This window comes from Gorilla gorilla, chromosome X, assembly GCF_029281585.2.
Source record: "Gorilla gorilla gorilla isolate KB3781 chromosome X, NHGRI_mGorGor1-v2.1_pri, whole genome shotgun sequence".
NCBI classification, from domain to species: domain Eukaryota; kingdom Metazoa; phylum Chordata; class Mammalia; order Primates; family Hominidae; genus Gorilla; species Gorilla gorilla.
This window is the reverse complement of record NC_073247.2, coordinates 20,955,632-20,970,167: the sequence shown is the minus strand read 5'-3', so window position 1 is coordinate 20,970,167 and position 14,536 is coordinate 20,955,632. Positions and strand designations below refer to the sequence as shown.

The 14,536-nt window shown below is 37.2% G+C and overlaps 1 protein-coding gene across 11 annotated transcripts in view; it reads left to right on the top strand.

The window, feature by feature from the left end:
• Positions 1–14,536, top strand: part of MID1 (midline 1) — a 388,305-nt gene that overhangs the window by 331,599 nt on the left and 42,170 nt on the right. For all 11 annotated transcript variants that reach the window (XM_055377019.2, XM_055377024.2, XM_063702812.1 and 8 more), the window contains exon 4: positions 6,527–6,634. In XM_055377019.2, coding sequence (XP_055232994.1) covers positions 6,527–6,634 — 108 coding nt within the window. The remainder of the gene's footprint in view (positions 1–6,526; positions 6,635–14,536) is intronic.

Sequence of the window (14,536 nt, the reverse complement as noted above, 5' to 3'; positions counted from 1 at the left end):
TTTTTTTTCCTTCACTCATGCTCCATCCTAAGAGTTCCAAATATTTCTAAAGATTTTAAGCCCACATGTCTGAAATCTAATGATGTTTATACTCTGCACTGAACATCTCATTTTGCAGTTGAATACAAGTCAAATTAAAAGAGCCAGGTTTTAGAAATAATACTTAAAAACCACTTACAGACTGCTAAAGAACATTTCACAGACACCTAGTCCAATTTCTAGTGTATGTATGTAACTAAATCCCTTTAATGTTTATACATATATGACAAGGAAAAAAATAATTGTCCTCTTTACCCCACCCATTCCTCAAAACACTGTAACACTATTACACCATAAAACTTAGCAGGGAGACTTTGGGCGTTGCTAACCAAGTGCTCTCGAGAAAATAGCTAATCCATTTATGTCATCATTAACTAATCTGGGGAATGATTACGCGTAACTGCATTTCTAGAAAGGGAAGGTAAACCGTGCACCCAGTGGCAACTTACATGGGACTGCAACTGATTATTGGTGCCAGATATGAGCATTAATGAAGCCGAGTGACCCTCAATGCTGAATTCCATCTCAGGACTAGGCAGGCCAGATATGATTGTTTTGCTTCTACATTCACATCATTATTCAATTTTGTAATATCTCTTTCATCAGACTGTAAAGGATCAGAAAGTCATTGGCAGAGAGAAGCAGCAATATTACCCTAGGAATAGGAGAAAGTGGGTCAGCAACTCCCTACAGGCAAGACTGATGGGGAGAAGATGCATTTCAAGACGCGAAAGAAAACTGACTCTAGATGTAGAGAAGGTATGTGCTGAGCATATGGGTGAGGCCAAAAATGAGATGAGGTGAAAGTGACTGAGTTTCTCATACTGGTGGGCAAATGTGATATTTGCTCATGAGTGTACTTGAGGTGAGAAAAAACCATAGTATTGAGGAGCCTGGCCTGAGATCTCGGCTCACTGTAACCTCCGACTCCTGGGTTCAAGTGATTCTCCTGCCTCTGCCTCCCGAGTAGCTGGGATTATAGGTATGCGCCACCACACCCAGCTAATTTTTGTATTTTTAGTAGAGACGGGGTTTCATCATGTTGGCCAGGATGGTGTCAATCTCCTGACCTCGTGACCCGCCTGCCTCGGCCTCCCAAAGTGCTAGGATTACAGGCGTGAGCCACCGCACCCGGCCAGGAAGGCCTAATTTTAAGCTGTATTTTGTCCTGAGAAGTCAAGTGCCCCATTTCCAGTGTGGTCCAAAGGCAGGAGACAGTAATTACCCACCACTGGACATCTTTCCTAATTATCTTCATCTCACTCTTGCCGTTAGTTTAGGGGCCAAGGAGGAGACTGATGGCACAAAAGTGGAAAGAAGAGTTTGAACTTGTTTTCTGCATCCTTAGATTGGCCCTCCTCAGAGCACTTCCATCAGCCACAATGATTTCTGAATCAAAAGATGTGAATCAGAAATGAAAGCAAAAATCATAACCAGGAGCTGCTAGCTTCCAAACCAAACCTGGGAACTAGAAACACCAGAACATAACTGCAAGTAACCAATAAACCCTGCCATATTTGAACTAATAGAAATTAATGAGAAAGTCCAATCAAATCGTTAATTCTTTGTTTAAGTGACACATGAAACAGCAAAACTGTGGAAAACTTCTTTGTAGTAGAAAAAGTTTTGAAATATAGAATAGTATTTAACTTGTTTTATTGTATCTTTTGGAATATAAGAATACTAGAGTTACAAGAATTTGGAAATTCATCAAAGTAGAAAACAAGATTCAACTTCCCTGGTTTCAAAAGGAAAGCTAAATCTGTATTCCCTGAAAGATCTAGGAAAAATACTTGGCCTAAAATGAATAGATCCTGTTCCCAGATTTCTAGGAATTTACATTTTGGGGTGATGGTGATTGTGATTCAGTTTTCTCAAAACACATTTGCCTCAACAAAGAAGATTTCAGCCCACTTTTTTGGTAAAGCAAACCTATCCATTCTGTAAATCAAATAGTCAAAATTTGGATTAAATTGAGCCCCATATTACAATGGCAACTGGGATACTTTTTCTACCATGCAGTAACTCAACTCCCAATGATTGTGAGAGTGAATGGACCCTAAACTAAATCATAATCTGTTTACAAAATCCCTTCTCAATGCAGACAACAGTACCTCAGATTTGTCAATGGCTTCATAAGTTTAGGTGTTTCTTCATATATTATTTCATGTATTCACCACAATAATTCCACATGGCTGAGAGAGCAGATATTATTCAGCTCATTTTACAAAATAGGAAAACTCACAAATGGAGATAGCCTAAGATTTTCCTAATGTCACCATGTGGGTATATTACACACCACATTTCATTTCACAGCCCATACTCTAGAATTAGCAGTGGGTTCTCACTGGACTTAGTCAAAGCCAGAAGAGCTTGAAGTGTGGAATATGTTAGTGACAACATTAAAACTTGAGGACCTCACAATGTGGTCAATTGATTTTCGACAAAGGTTCTCAGACACTTCAGTGAAAGAAAGAATAGTCTTTCAAAAAATTGTGCTGAGACAACTGGCTATCCATAAGCAAAAGAATAAAGTTAGAAGCCTACCCTCACACCATACACAAAACTGACCTCAAAATGGCTCATAGACCTAAATATAAAATATAAAACTTATAGAGGAAAACAGAACAGTAAGTCTCCATGACCTTGGGATAGGCAATGGTTTCTTAGGTACGACAACAAAAGCACAAGTAGCAATAGAAAAGTAGATAAATTAACTTCATTAAAATTTAAAAATGTTTTGTGCTTTAAAGGGTATCATAAAAAAAATGCAAAGATAACCCACAAAACAGGAGGCAATATTTGCAAATCACATATTTGATAAGGGACTTGTATTCTGAATATGTGAAGAAATAATACATTCTATTAATTAAAAGACAATGACCCAATTACAAAAGGAGCAGAAGATCCGAATAGTCATATCTCCAACGTAGATACACAGATGTCCAGTAAGTTCACGAAAAAGATGGTCAACATCATTAGCCATCAGGAAAATGTAAGTCAAAACCACAATGAGATACCACTTCACACCCACTAAAAATAAAATTAAATTAAAAAGACATACAATAACAAGCATTAACAAGGATGTGGAGAAATTGGAACCCTCATGTATTTCTGATGGGAATATAAAATAATGCAGCCACTTTGAACAATAGCTTGGCAGTTCCTTAAAACATTAAACACAGTTATGTGACCCAGCAATTCCACCCCTATATCAAAGAAAAATGAATATATATGGGCACACAAAAACTTGTACATGAATGTTCATATCAATATTATTTATAGTGAACAAAAACTAGAAACATCAGTGTGCATCTATTAAAGAAGAGATAAAAAGTGGCCTGTTCATGCAATGAAATATTATTTGGCATAGAAAGGAATGAAGTACTGATAAATGCTACCACACAGATGAACCTTGAAAACATTACACTAAGTGAAAGAAGCCAAACAAAAGATTATGTATTATTTGATTCCATTTATATGAAACGTCCAGAACAGGCAAATCCATAAAGAGACCGAAAGTAGACTAGTGGTTGCCTTGGGCTGGAGCTGGGGCAGGTAGGGAAAATGTGGAGTGACTGCACACATTATGGGTTTCTTTTCTGGGCACTGAAAATGTTCTAGGCTTAGGTTGTGATGACGATTGCACATGAAATCATCTGTGAACACACGAAAAACCACAAAACTGCACATTTTAAATGGACAAATTTTATGATATGTGAAATATATTCCAATAAGGCAGTTTTAAAAAATCAATTCCTGGCCAGGTGCAGTGGCACACTCTTGTAATCCCAGCAGTTTTAAGAGGCCAAGGTAGGAGGATCACTTGAGCCCGGGAGTTTGAGACTAGCCTGGGCAACATAGCAAGACCTCGTCTCTACAAAAAAATACATTTTTAAAAAATTTAGCCGGGAGTCATGGCATATGCCTGTAGTCCCAGCTACTCAGGAGACTGAAGGGGGAGGATTGCTTGAGCCTGAGAGGTCGAGGGTGCAGTAAGCCGTGATGGCACCAGTGCACTCCAGACTGAGTGATAGAGCAAGAGCAAGACCCTGTCTCAAAAAAAATCAACTCCCTTCCTCCCTCCCCCTCAAATAAAACAATCCTTAGGACATAATTTTATGTCTACACAGTCCTTGGAAACCAATCCATTACCTGCATATTGAGTGATTACTAGTGATAACTACTTGCTCCATTACGTTTTTGCCCTGTCTCTTCTTGGAAGGTCATTTTCCCTATTTATTTATTCAACAAATATTTTTTGAATGCCTATTTTGTGCCAGACATGGCACCAGGTGCTTGGGATAGATACCTTATTTAATACAACAGCTGAAGATCCCTGCCCATATGGAGCTTACATTCTATCAGATTTACCTCGTATTCTCAAGTACAACTTAGCTCTTCGGGTTTATTCTAGTAGATACTTTTCAAGTGTGGGGTCTGTCAAAGAAAAACTAGAGCTGGACAGTAGTTAAAGCTGTAAAAACAGATTTTATTCAGGACTATTGTAATAAGGGGAAAGAGACCTCAGTATAGAATGGGACTCAACTCCCAATGTCACGTGGACCAGTGGGGATTTACAGCCAAGGAGCAGGGTGATGGTAAGTGGATGGAAAATTACTAAGAGGAAACATCAGGGGTAAGGGAGATTCTGGTTAAACTGACCTAAAAGGATTCTTGCTGAAGGTAGGCCAAGTTGATCAGACATCCCCTGGGGCGTGGTGAAGGATGAAGAACCCAATCAGATACTGAGAGTGATCAGATCTGGAGATGGAGGATTCTGGCTAAACCAACTCAGCAGGGTTCTTGGTAAAACTGGTTTACAAGAAAGTGCACAGAAGGGCCCAGGAGAAAGTTCAACACTAAAGTTTGGTCAAGCAAAGAAGCTTCGTCAGTGCTACTTTCTAGAAATTTTACTTCCTCCATCATAATGTGCTCATGTTATCAATATGGTCCCATCCTTTTCATAACTCAGTTGTAGTCAGTTATTAAATTCAGTTTGAGGTCAAAAGGAAACAGAAGAAATTTACTGAGTGTAAGTTTCAAGTAAATATGTCAATAGCTAAATTTATTTGAGAAACCTCAAGGGGAACTAGAAATGATGACATAAAAATAACAATAAGAGAAATGAAGCCTAATGATTATCCTCCTTGAAATATTAGCCTGAGTTCCACATTTGTACTTCTCAGTCAATGCATTTTTAATTTTTCTCTTTGTTCATTAAACAAATATTTAGCAAATAACTCTGTCTGCTAAACTGATATAGGACATAATCTCATGGTTTACTGCAAATGGCCAATGACCATCATCTTCTCAATAAGATGTCTTGAGTAGTCTCTATGTTATGTCTGAACAATGATCAGGAATAAAATTCAGGGAATCCTGGGCCTCTGGAAACAGGACATGGTTTCTGTGAACAGCCATCAGTGGATTTTTATCTTGAACTCATGACCCTACTTCCAGTTTATCTCATTCATAGAGAATGAAATTACTCCAATTAAAGCCTTCCAAATCAAAAAGGCTAGGGACTGGGCCATGTCTCCTCCCTGAGATATGCTAGAATAATCAATGCCATTGTCATTCTTTGTAACATTGCAACTTCTCCTGTGGCTGTGTTAAAATAATAAACCTCATGCCTGCTATCTCCATCTCTCACAGCTGTGGTTTCTGGGTTTCTGTTTGTGAATAAGCATTTCAGAATTGTCATGAGATGGAGGAAACAGCATGTGCAGAGTATTTCCCAGGCCTAGTTGCCAAGAATGAGCTAATTGTAAGTCTCCCTTGCATGCAAGTCACAAAAACTTCAAATACAAGCCACTCTAATGATCCACCTTTCCACATGAATGGTACACTTTCGTTGTAGAACCTTGATCTTTCAGAAGTATACTAGGAGTATAATTTTAAATTATGTCATAAGATTAATAAACTATTGAACCATCTTTTTGTGCTTTTTATGTTTTATAGTGATTAGATACAAAATTGATGTTTGTATTTAAGAGAAATGTTAAATGTGATACAAGCTTGCTACATTGCTTATGGAAAATTTGTCTAAAAGAGATTGATAGTAATCTGTCCTCCATAAAAGAATAATATTGATTGTTTTTTTAACTTACATTTTTTATGTTTAACAGGGCAAATTTGATACTTTTTTAAAATATAAAAGTAGGAATTGCAAATATATTTCACATGACACATCATTTTCCAACTAATTGGTAATGGCTATGTACATGTTATGTTAAAGATTCTGCAGCTGAGTCTGGCTTAGTAGAAAAGACTGCTGTCATTGGATAATAATGTTTTCCAAGGATGCAAATTAGGAAGTGGCCATGTAAGTCCTATATTTGCCATCCTTGCGTAATCGGACAAAGAGTTAACATTTAAAATATCTTTTCAGAGATTACTAGAAACATCCTAGTATACATTAAAAATAGCACTTAACTGAAAAACAAAGGCCAAATTAACACTTACCATTGTACTTATCCTGTAGGTCAATGCATCACGTCAAGAAGCCAAATTGACAGAGGAGTGTGATCTTCTCATTGAGATCATTCAGCAAAGACGACAGATTATTGGAACCAAGATCAAAGAAGGGAAGGTATGATTTCTAGGGCAGAAGATTTCATATTCTCTACCTGGAGAAAATAAATCCTAATACACTCCAGGGACTTTGGAAATGCTCAGAACCCTCTTTTCCTATACATTCTATAATTCCCCCTAAGTCTTTAAGACTTAGTTAAAAGGCCTTTGCTTGGCAGTTTTTTCTCCATCCTTTTCTTTGTACTATGGTCTCCTGCGAAGACCTGTGATACAAGGGCTGCTCCATTGCCCAGCGCCAGGAGGTAGCATAAAGGTCTTGTCTATCATGGCCATTGTTTTCTATCTCACTTGTCTATTAGAAGGTGGGTTCTGTGGAGGCAGAGTTCATTTTGTATTCATTGTGATATCCTAGCAACTAGCATAGCATTACATAAATTAAAAATGAATCTGACTTTATTTATAGAAATTATGAAATACTTTCCCATGTTTTTGAGGAAATGTATACAGGTATAACTTCATGGTCCCAAAACCCCTGGGGTTTCACTATATCATATACTCCTTTGCAGATATAGTAATAGTACTTCTTTTCTAATGTTTCTATGTTTTAATTTCCTACTGTTTTACAGCAAACTATATTTTTAAGATAAATTGACATACATTCTTTATAGCCGCTTTCTTATTTATTCAAAATTCATTCACAAACTGTTGGTCACTTTATAATCCATCAGTTTATTCTATTTTAAAATTAGTCATGTTTTTATTGAAATACTTATGATCCTTTTAATTTTACCCAATTCTCTGCCACATTCAGGAATAATTTTTCTTTCTTTTTTCTTCTTTTTTTTTTTTTTTTGAGACAGTCTTTATCTGTCACCCAGGCTGGAGTGCAGTGGCACGATCATGGCTCACTGCAACTGCCGCCTCCCGGGCTCAGACAATCCTCCTGCCTTAGCCTCCTGAGTAGCTGGGACTACAGGCATGGGCCACCACACCTGGCTAATTTTTATATTTTTTGTAGAGACAGGGTTTTGCCATGTTGCCTAGGCTGGTCTCGAAGTCCTGGGCTCAAGCAAGTCACCTGCCTCTGCCTTTGCCTCCTAAAATGCTGGGATGACAGGCACGAGCTACTATGCCTGGCCAAGGATAATTTTTCTATGGATTTTTAAAAATAGAAGCGTTTATTTATGATCCAATAAATTCATGCATTTCTATTATTATTGTTCATAGTTGTACTTTAAAACAAAATATGTATAATTAAAACATACTAGCAAGTTTTAAGTGAAACACAGAGATAACCATGGCTAATGTATGTGGTTTTCTGTGTTTTCCACAAAATTTAACAGGTACCTTCTAATATTGTACAATGTTTTAGATTACTCTGTCTATATAGATTACAAAATATTTATGCACATAAATTATTAAAATGATCTGAAAAAATAGTGAAATCAAATAGTTATTGATGCTGGTATAGTAGATTAACAGATTAACATGAAATTATTCCCTGGCCAAGGACTCACATGTGCCGAAAAGCTACTTTTCCCCACATACCAATTGTCCAATTTAGAAGAGCACTGAGTGTCCATCTGGAATCCTTACAGGATGTATTTCATCTTCCATCATCATCGTGCATCATAGGTGCACATCTCTTAATTTTAGAAATATTCCAGGTTCTCAGACACATGGCCACCTGAAGTACAGTCACAATTAATTATTCATATGCATACAGAAGGTAATTTGCTATCTTTACATGGTTGCATGCAGAGATTAGCTCTCAATACACATATTAGTTTATTTTCATTTTTAATTTTAAATTGACAAACAGTTATGTATATTTATGGAGTGCAAAGTGATGTTATAATTTATGGATGAAATATGGAATAACTAAATCAAGCTAATTAACATATCCATCATCTCAAAGCCTTTTTTTGTGGTGAGAACATTTGAAATTTACTTGCTTAGTGATTTTGAACTGTATAATACATTATTATTGATTTGCTGGTTTCACCATGCCATGCAATAGATCTCAAAGTAAAAAATAAATAAATAAATAATTTTTTTGAAAAAGCACTTCCTCTTCCTCTCTAATTGAGGTTTTGCACCTTACTCTTACTAGTTTCTTATTGCTGCAATAACAAATTACCTTAAACTTGGTGGCTTGAGACAACATAGATTTATTATCTCAGTGTGCTGAAATTTGGAAATCCAAAAATCGACCTCACTGGGTTAAACAAAATCGACAGTCAAGGTTTTGGCAGTGCTGTTTCTTTCTGGAAGCTTTAGGGGAAAATCCATTTTTTCTTGCCTTTTCTAGCTCTTACAGGTAGCCTGCATTCTTTGGCTCATGGTCTCTTTGTATCAATCTGACCTCTCTTCCCATCCTCACGTCTTCTCTGACACAGGCCTTCCTGCCTTCCTCTTATAAGGACCCTTGTGACTACATTAGGATTACCTGGATAATTCAGGGTAACATCCCCATCTCATGATCCTTAATCATGTCTGTAAAGTCCCTTTTGCCATGTGAGTAACATATTCAAAGATTCCTGAGATTAGGATGTGGGCAGCATTGAGAGCTCTTATTCAGCCTGCAAGGGCACTCCACCACAACTTCCTGGCTAGCTTGCCTTCCCTTCTCTTACTTAGCTTGGACTTCCCACCACCAGGGTTTCTCTCATGAGCTAGATCAGAATAGTGCAGGTGTCCCCAAGTTCCAGCCATAGTGATGCATGGAGTTTATGCTTCGGTGCACTCGTTCTACCCCAAATACATGTCAGTAATAAAGAACTTAATAAAATGCAAAAGCAAAGACATATATCTGGACCAAAAACAAGATAAACATCTCCACAGGCCAGAAATGAGACAAAACTGAAAAGCCATGACTGTGGCTGAGGATACAGGCTACTGGGATTTGGTCTGGAAGAGGCCAAAGTAGCTTTGGCGTCAGCTCCTGTGGATAAATAGTTCTTGAAGCTTTGGGGAAAGGACCTAGAAGTGCTCCAGATGGGATGGGGAATGGAAATCAGGCTCATTATTTAATGCCATGGGCTATAGAAGGCTTCATGCTTCAGTCAAAAATTATTGCCAACCTTTCCCTCGTATCATAGCTTTTAGCCAAGTCACATTGTTAGCTTGAAGCCTGTGTTCACACTGTTTCTGATACCCACACAGAACAGGAGCACAGAGATAAGGATGGGATTCCTGAATAATGACCTCAAGGGCCAGGTGAAGGCAACTGGAAAACTATCAGAGCAGGGTAGGCTGAGCAAGGAGGGTGAGAGAGGAAAGAATTATAAATTACTTCCCTTTAAAACTGAAACTCTAAGTTTAATTGCAAAGTATATAAAGAAATCTTAAATTCCTAAACATACAGCCAACAAAATCAGCAGACAACATTATCTTACCCCAGATAAAATTAATTTTATAGGAAAATAAGAAAAAGACTTTAAAAGAAGTAGTCTTAAGATGTTCAAAGAAAGAAATGAAGGAATAACTTCTCTTTCAAAAGAGCAAAAAAAGTGAAGCCACAAAAGAAGGAAATGAAATAAAAAAATAGATAGGAAAGCAACAAATTAGCAGTTTTGGAGGGAAAAATATAGATATTGAAATTAGAAAGAAAACTCAGCTGCAGTGGAAATTTGGAAACTGAGTTTTGGTCACCACCTTGGGAATGCCATAAAAGGCATTCTTTTATGTCTGAGTGACATTAAAGTTTGACAAATGCCGACTGAGTTTGAACTCAAAAGATAGGAAAGTATATAGGAAAACCTACACATGGGGCATTTTTAAAATAACAATCATGCACTTGGTTGAAAGCAAGTATTTCAGCAAATTTCAAAAACTGAATACCATAGAACCCTGCCTCTAAGACCACACACTGTATCTCATTAGATATTATCAACAATAAAATAATAGTTTCTATAGTTTTTGGACACTAAAATCTATTCATATATAAATATATCTTCACAGTGATATTTTTTAAATGTAGAAGTAAACCACAGTAAAAGAACCATAATATATCATAAGTAGTAAGCAGCAAAAAAGTATCTGAAGGCAAACTTACAGGCTTTAATTCTTTTGAAAAAGAGGCTGGGCATGGTAGCTCACACCTGTAGTCCCAACGCTTTGGGAGGCCGAGGCAGGAGGATTGCTTGAGTCCAGGAGTTCAAGAACAGCCTGGGCAACACGGCAAGACCCTGTCCCCCCACCCCCAAAAAAGATAATACTAAAAGTAAAAAATTAGCTTTCAAATAAAGCTAGAAAAAGCGCAACAGGATAAACCCAGTGAAAGCAGAGGAAAGAAATAAAGGAAGAAAAGTAAATGAAAGAAAAACAGGAAACAAACAAGAACAGCTGTCAGCAAAGAACAACTCGCAGCCTAATTTTGAAACATCTGTGAGTAAAAAAAGTGCCTTTTCCCCCATTTTTAAAAGGTTGTTAAAAAAAAATAAAAACAAACAATATATGTGTGACAGAGACAGTATGTGGTCTTCAAAGCCTAAAATATTGACTATCTGGTCCTCTACAGGAAAAGTTTGCCAGCCCTTAATCAGGAGGAGTTTTACTTGTAAAAAATAATTTAAAAGACCAATCTGTAGTTAAGGCTGATGAAGGAAAAAAGAGTGTGGGGCCCCATAAACAAATACACCATAAATACAATACAGACTTTTTTAAACATAAGAAAATTGTGTAAATGTCTTCATGCCAATAATTTGAAAACTTACGTAAAGAAGTAGTAGAAAACCTGAATAAACCAAAAATTTCAAAGCAGAAGACATTTAATAAGTCATTGAAAATGTCCGTCAACTTGCATTTCTGCCCCAAAATGGCACCAGCCTCCCACAGTTCTATAGCTTACTTTAACAGAAGTTCCAGGAACTAATAATCTCATTCTCATATAAACTACTTCAGAAAATAGAAAAAAGGCATTTTATGTAGAGTGTATGATCTTGATACCAAATACATACAACATTAAAAAATCTAGAGTGAGAGAATATCACTCATAAATATAGACACAAAAATTTTTTTTAATATGAGAAAATGTAATCCATCAGTGTTTTATTAAACACATCAAAATAGCCTTTATTCTTATAATACAAGGATGGCTCAACTACAGAATATCTGTTAACAGAACCACATTAACAGAAAACATACATATGATCCCAGAGTAGGAGGGATTTTTCTTTGTAGACCAAACAATTTTAAAAAAACAACCATAAAGCAAAGACCGAAACATTTGACATAGAATAAGATCACAATACAAAAGCCAATTTCATTTCAATATATTAGTAACAATTGAAAATTGAAATTTAAAAAAATTCCATTTAAAACAGCCTCACAAATATGAAATGCTTAGTGATAAATCTAACAAAAGATGGGTAAGACTTGAAAGACCTTGAAAACTACAAAATATTGCTGAGAGAAATTAAAGACGACTAAAAAATGAAGCCATGTATCATGTTATGGGGTAAAGACTCAGAACAGTTATGATTTCTGTTCTTTCCACATCAACCTGTAGATTCAACATAATCTCAATGAAAATTCCAGCAGGTTATTTTGCAGAAATTGACAAGCCGATTCTAAAGTTCATATTAGAATGCAAAGGATATAGCATAATCGTTTAAAACTTTGAAAAATAGGCCGGGTGCGGTGGCTCACACCTATAATCCCAGCACTTTGGGAAGCCGAGACGGGCGGATCACGAGGTCAGGAGATCGAGACCATCCTGGCTAACACGGTGAAACCCCGTCTCTACTAAAAATACAAAAAATAAGCCAGACATGGTGACGGGCGCCTGTAGTCCCAGCTACTCAGGAGGCTGAGGCAGGAGAATGGCGTGAATCCGGGAGGCGGAGCTTGCAGTGAGCCAAGATTGCGCCACTGCACTCCGGCCCGGGCGACAGAGAGAGACTCTGTCTAAAAAAAAAAAAAAAAAAACTTTGAAAATAATAACAAAGTTGGAGAACTAACATCAGCTGATTTCAAGATTTATTATAAGGCTTCAGAAATCAATATAAGGTGGTATTTGTATAAAGATAGACAAATAGATCAAAGGATCAGCAAAAAGACTTGAGAAGTAGATTCATACATATATGGACAAGTGATTTTCAACAAAGATGCAAAGGCAATTTCAGTGGAGAAAGGATTGTCTTTTTAGTAACTGCTGCTGGAGCAATTGGATATCTATATGTAAGAATATGAAGTTTGATCCATACTTCACATTATATACAAGACTTTACTCAAAATTGATTATATATCTAAATGTAAAAGGTAAAAGCTGTAAAACTCCTAGAAGAAAACGTGGAGGAGATCTTGACCTTGGGTTAGGCAAAGATTCTTTACATACAAAATGACAAAAGCATTATCCATAAAAGAAAATATTTATATGTTGGGTTTCGTCAAAATTAAAAACCTCTTCAGAATGCACTGTTAAGAGACTGAAAACACCAACCACAAACTAGGCGAAAATATTTACAAATTATTTATTTTAATAAAGGATTGTATCCAGAATATATAACAAATTCTCAAAACTCATTAATAAGGAAACAAGCCTTTCACCAAAATGCATAAAAGATTTGAATACTTTACCAAAGAAGAGGTGTGGATGATGTCTTACTTAGGGTTCTCTAGAGCGACAGAACTAATAGGATATATACAGAGAGAGAGAGAGAGGAGTTTATTAAGTATTAACTTACACAATCACAAAGTCCCACAATAGGCCGTCTGCAAGCTAGCAGGGAGAGCCAGTCCGACTCTCAAAACTGAAGAACTTGGAGTCCGATGTTCGAGGGCAGGAAGCATCCAGCATGGGAGAAAGATGTAGACTGGGAGGCTAAGCCAGTCTTGCCTTTTCATGTTTTTCTGCCTGCTTATATTCGCTGGCAGCCGATTAGATGGTGCCCACCCGATTAAGGGTGGGTCTGCCTTCCCCAGCCCACTGACTCAAGTGTTAATGTCCTTTGGCAACACCCTCACAGACACACCCAGGATCAATACTTGCATCCTTCAATCCAGTCAAGTTGGCACTCAGTATTAACCATCACAGATGGTAAATAAGCACATGAAAAGATGGTTCAGTATCATTAGTCATTAATGAAATGCAAAATAAATTTCAATGAGATACTGCTTCCTACCTACTAGAATAATTAAAATTCAAAAGATGGCGCATACCAAGTGTTGGCAAAAATGTGAAGGAACCAGAGCTCTCACAAACTGCTGGAGGTGGGAATGAAAGTAGTACATGCTGGAAAGCTGGCAGTTTCTTAAGTAAGCATACACTTACCATATGATCCAGCCATTTAGGTATTTACCAAGAGAAAGGAAAGCTATGTCCATACAAAACTTGTAGGTAAGACTGGGCACGGTGGCTCACACCTGTAATCCCAGCACTTTGGGAGGCCGAGGCAGGTGGATTGCTTTGAGCTCAGGAGTTTGAGACCAGCCTAGGCAACATGGTGAAACCCTGTCTCTACAAAAAACACAAAAATTAGCCAGGTGTTGGTGGCTCACTCCTGTAATCCCAGCTACACAGGAGGCTGAGGCTGGAGAATCGCTTGAGCCCAAGAAGCAGAGGTTGCAGTGAGCTGAAATGGTGCCACTACACTCCAGCCTGGGTGATAGAGTGAGACCCTATCCAAAACAAAAAAAAAAGACTTGTAGGTGAAATTTCATGTTAATTTTACTTGTAATAGCCCCAAACTAGAAATGGCCCAAAGTCCATCAACAGATGAATGGGTAAACAATTTGTGTCATAATCACACAATGAAATACTCTTTGGCAATAAAAAGGGACAAACTAGTTACACTAGTTATAATGCAACAACATGGATGGATCTCAGTATAATTAAGGTGCATGAAAGGAGTCAGACAGAAAGTAGTATATTCTGTATGAGTAGATTCATATGAAATTCGAGAAACGGCACTTTCTACTAATCTACAGTGACGAAAAGCAAATCAATGATTGCTTT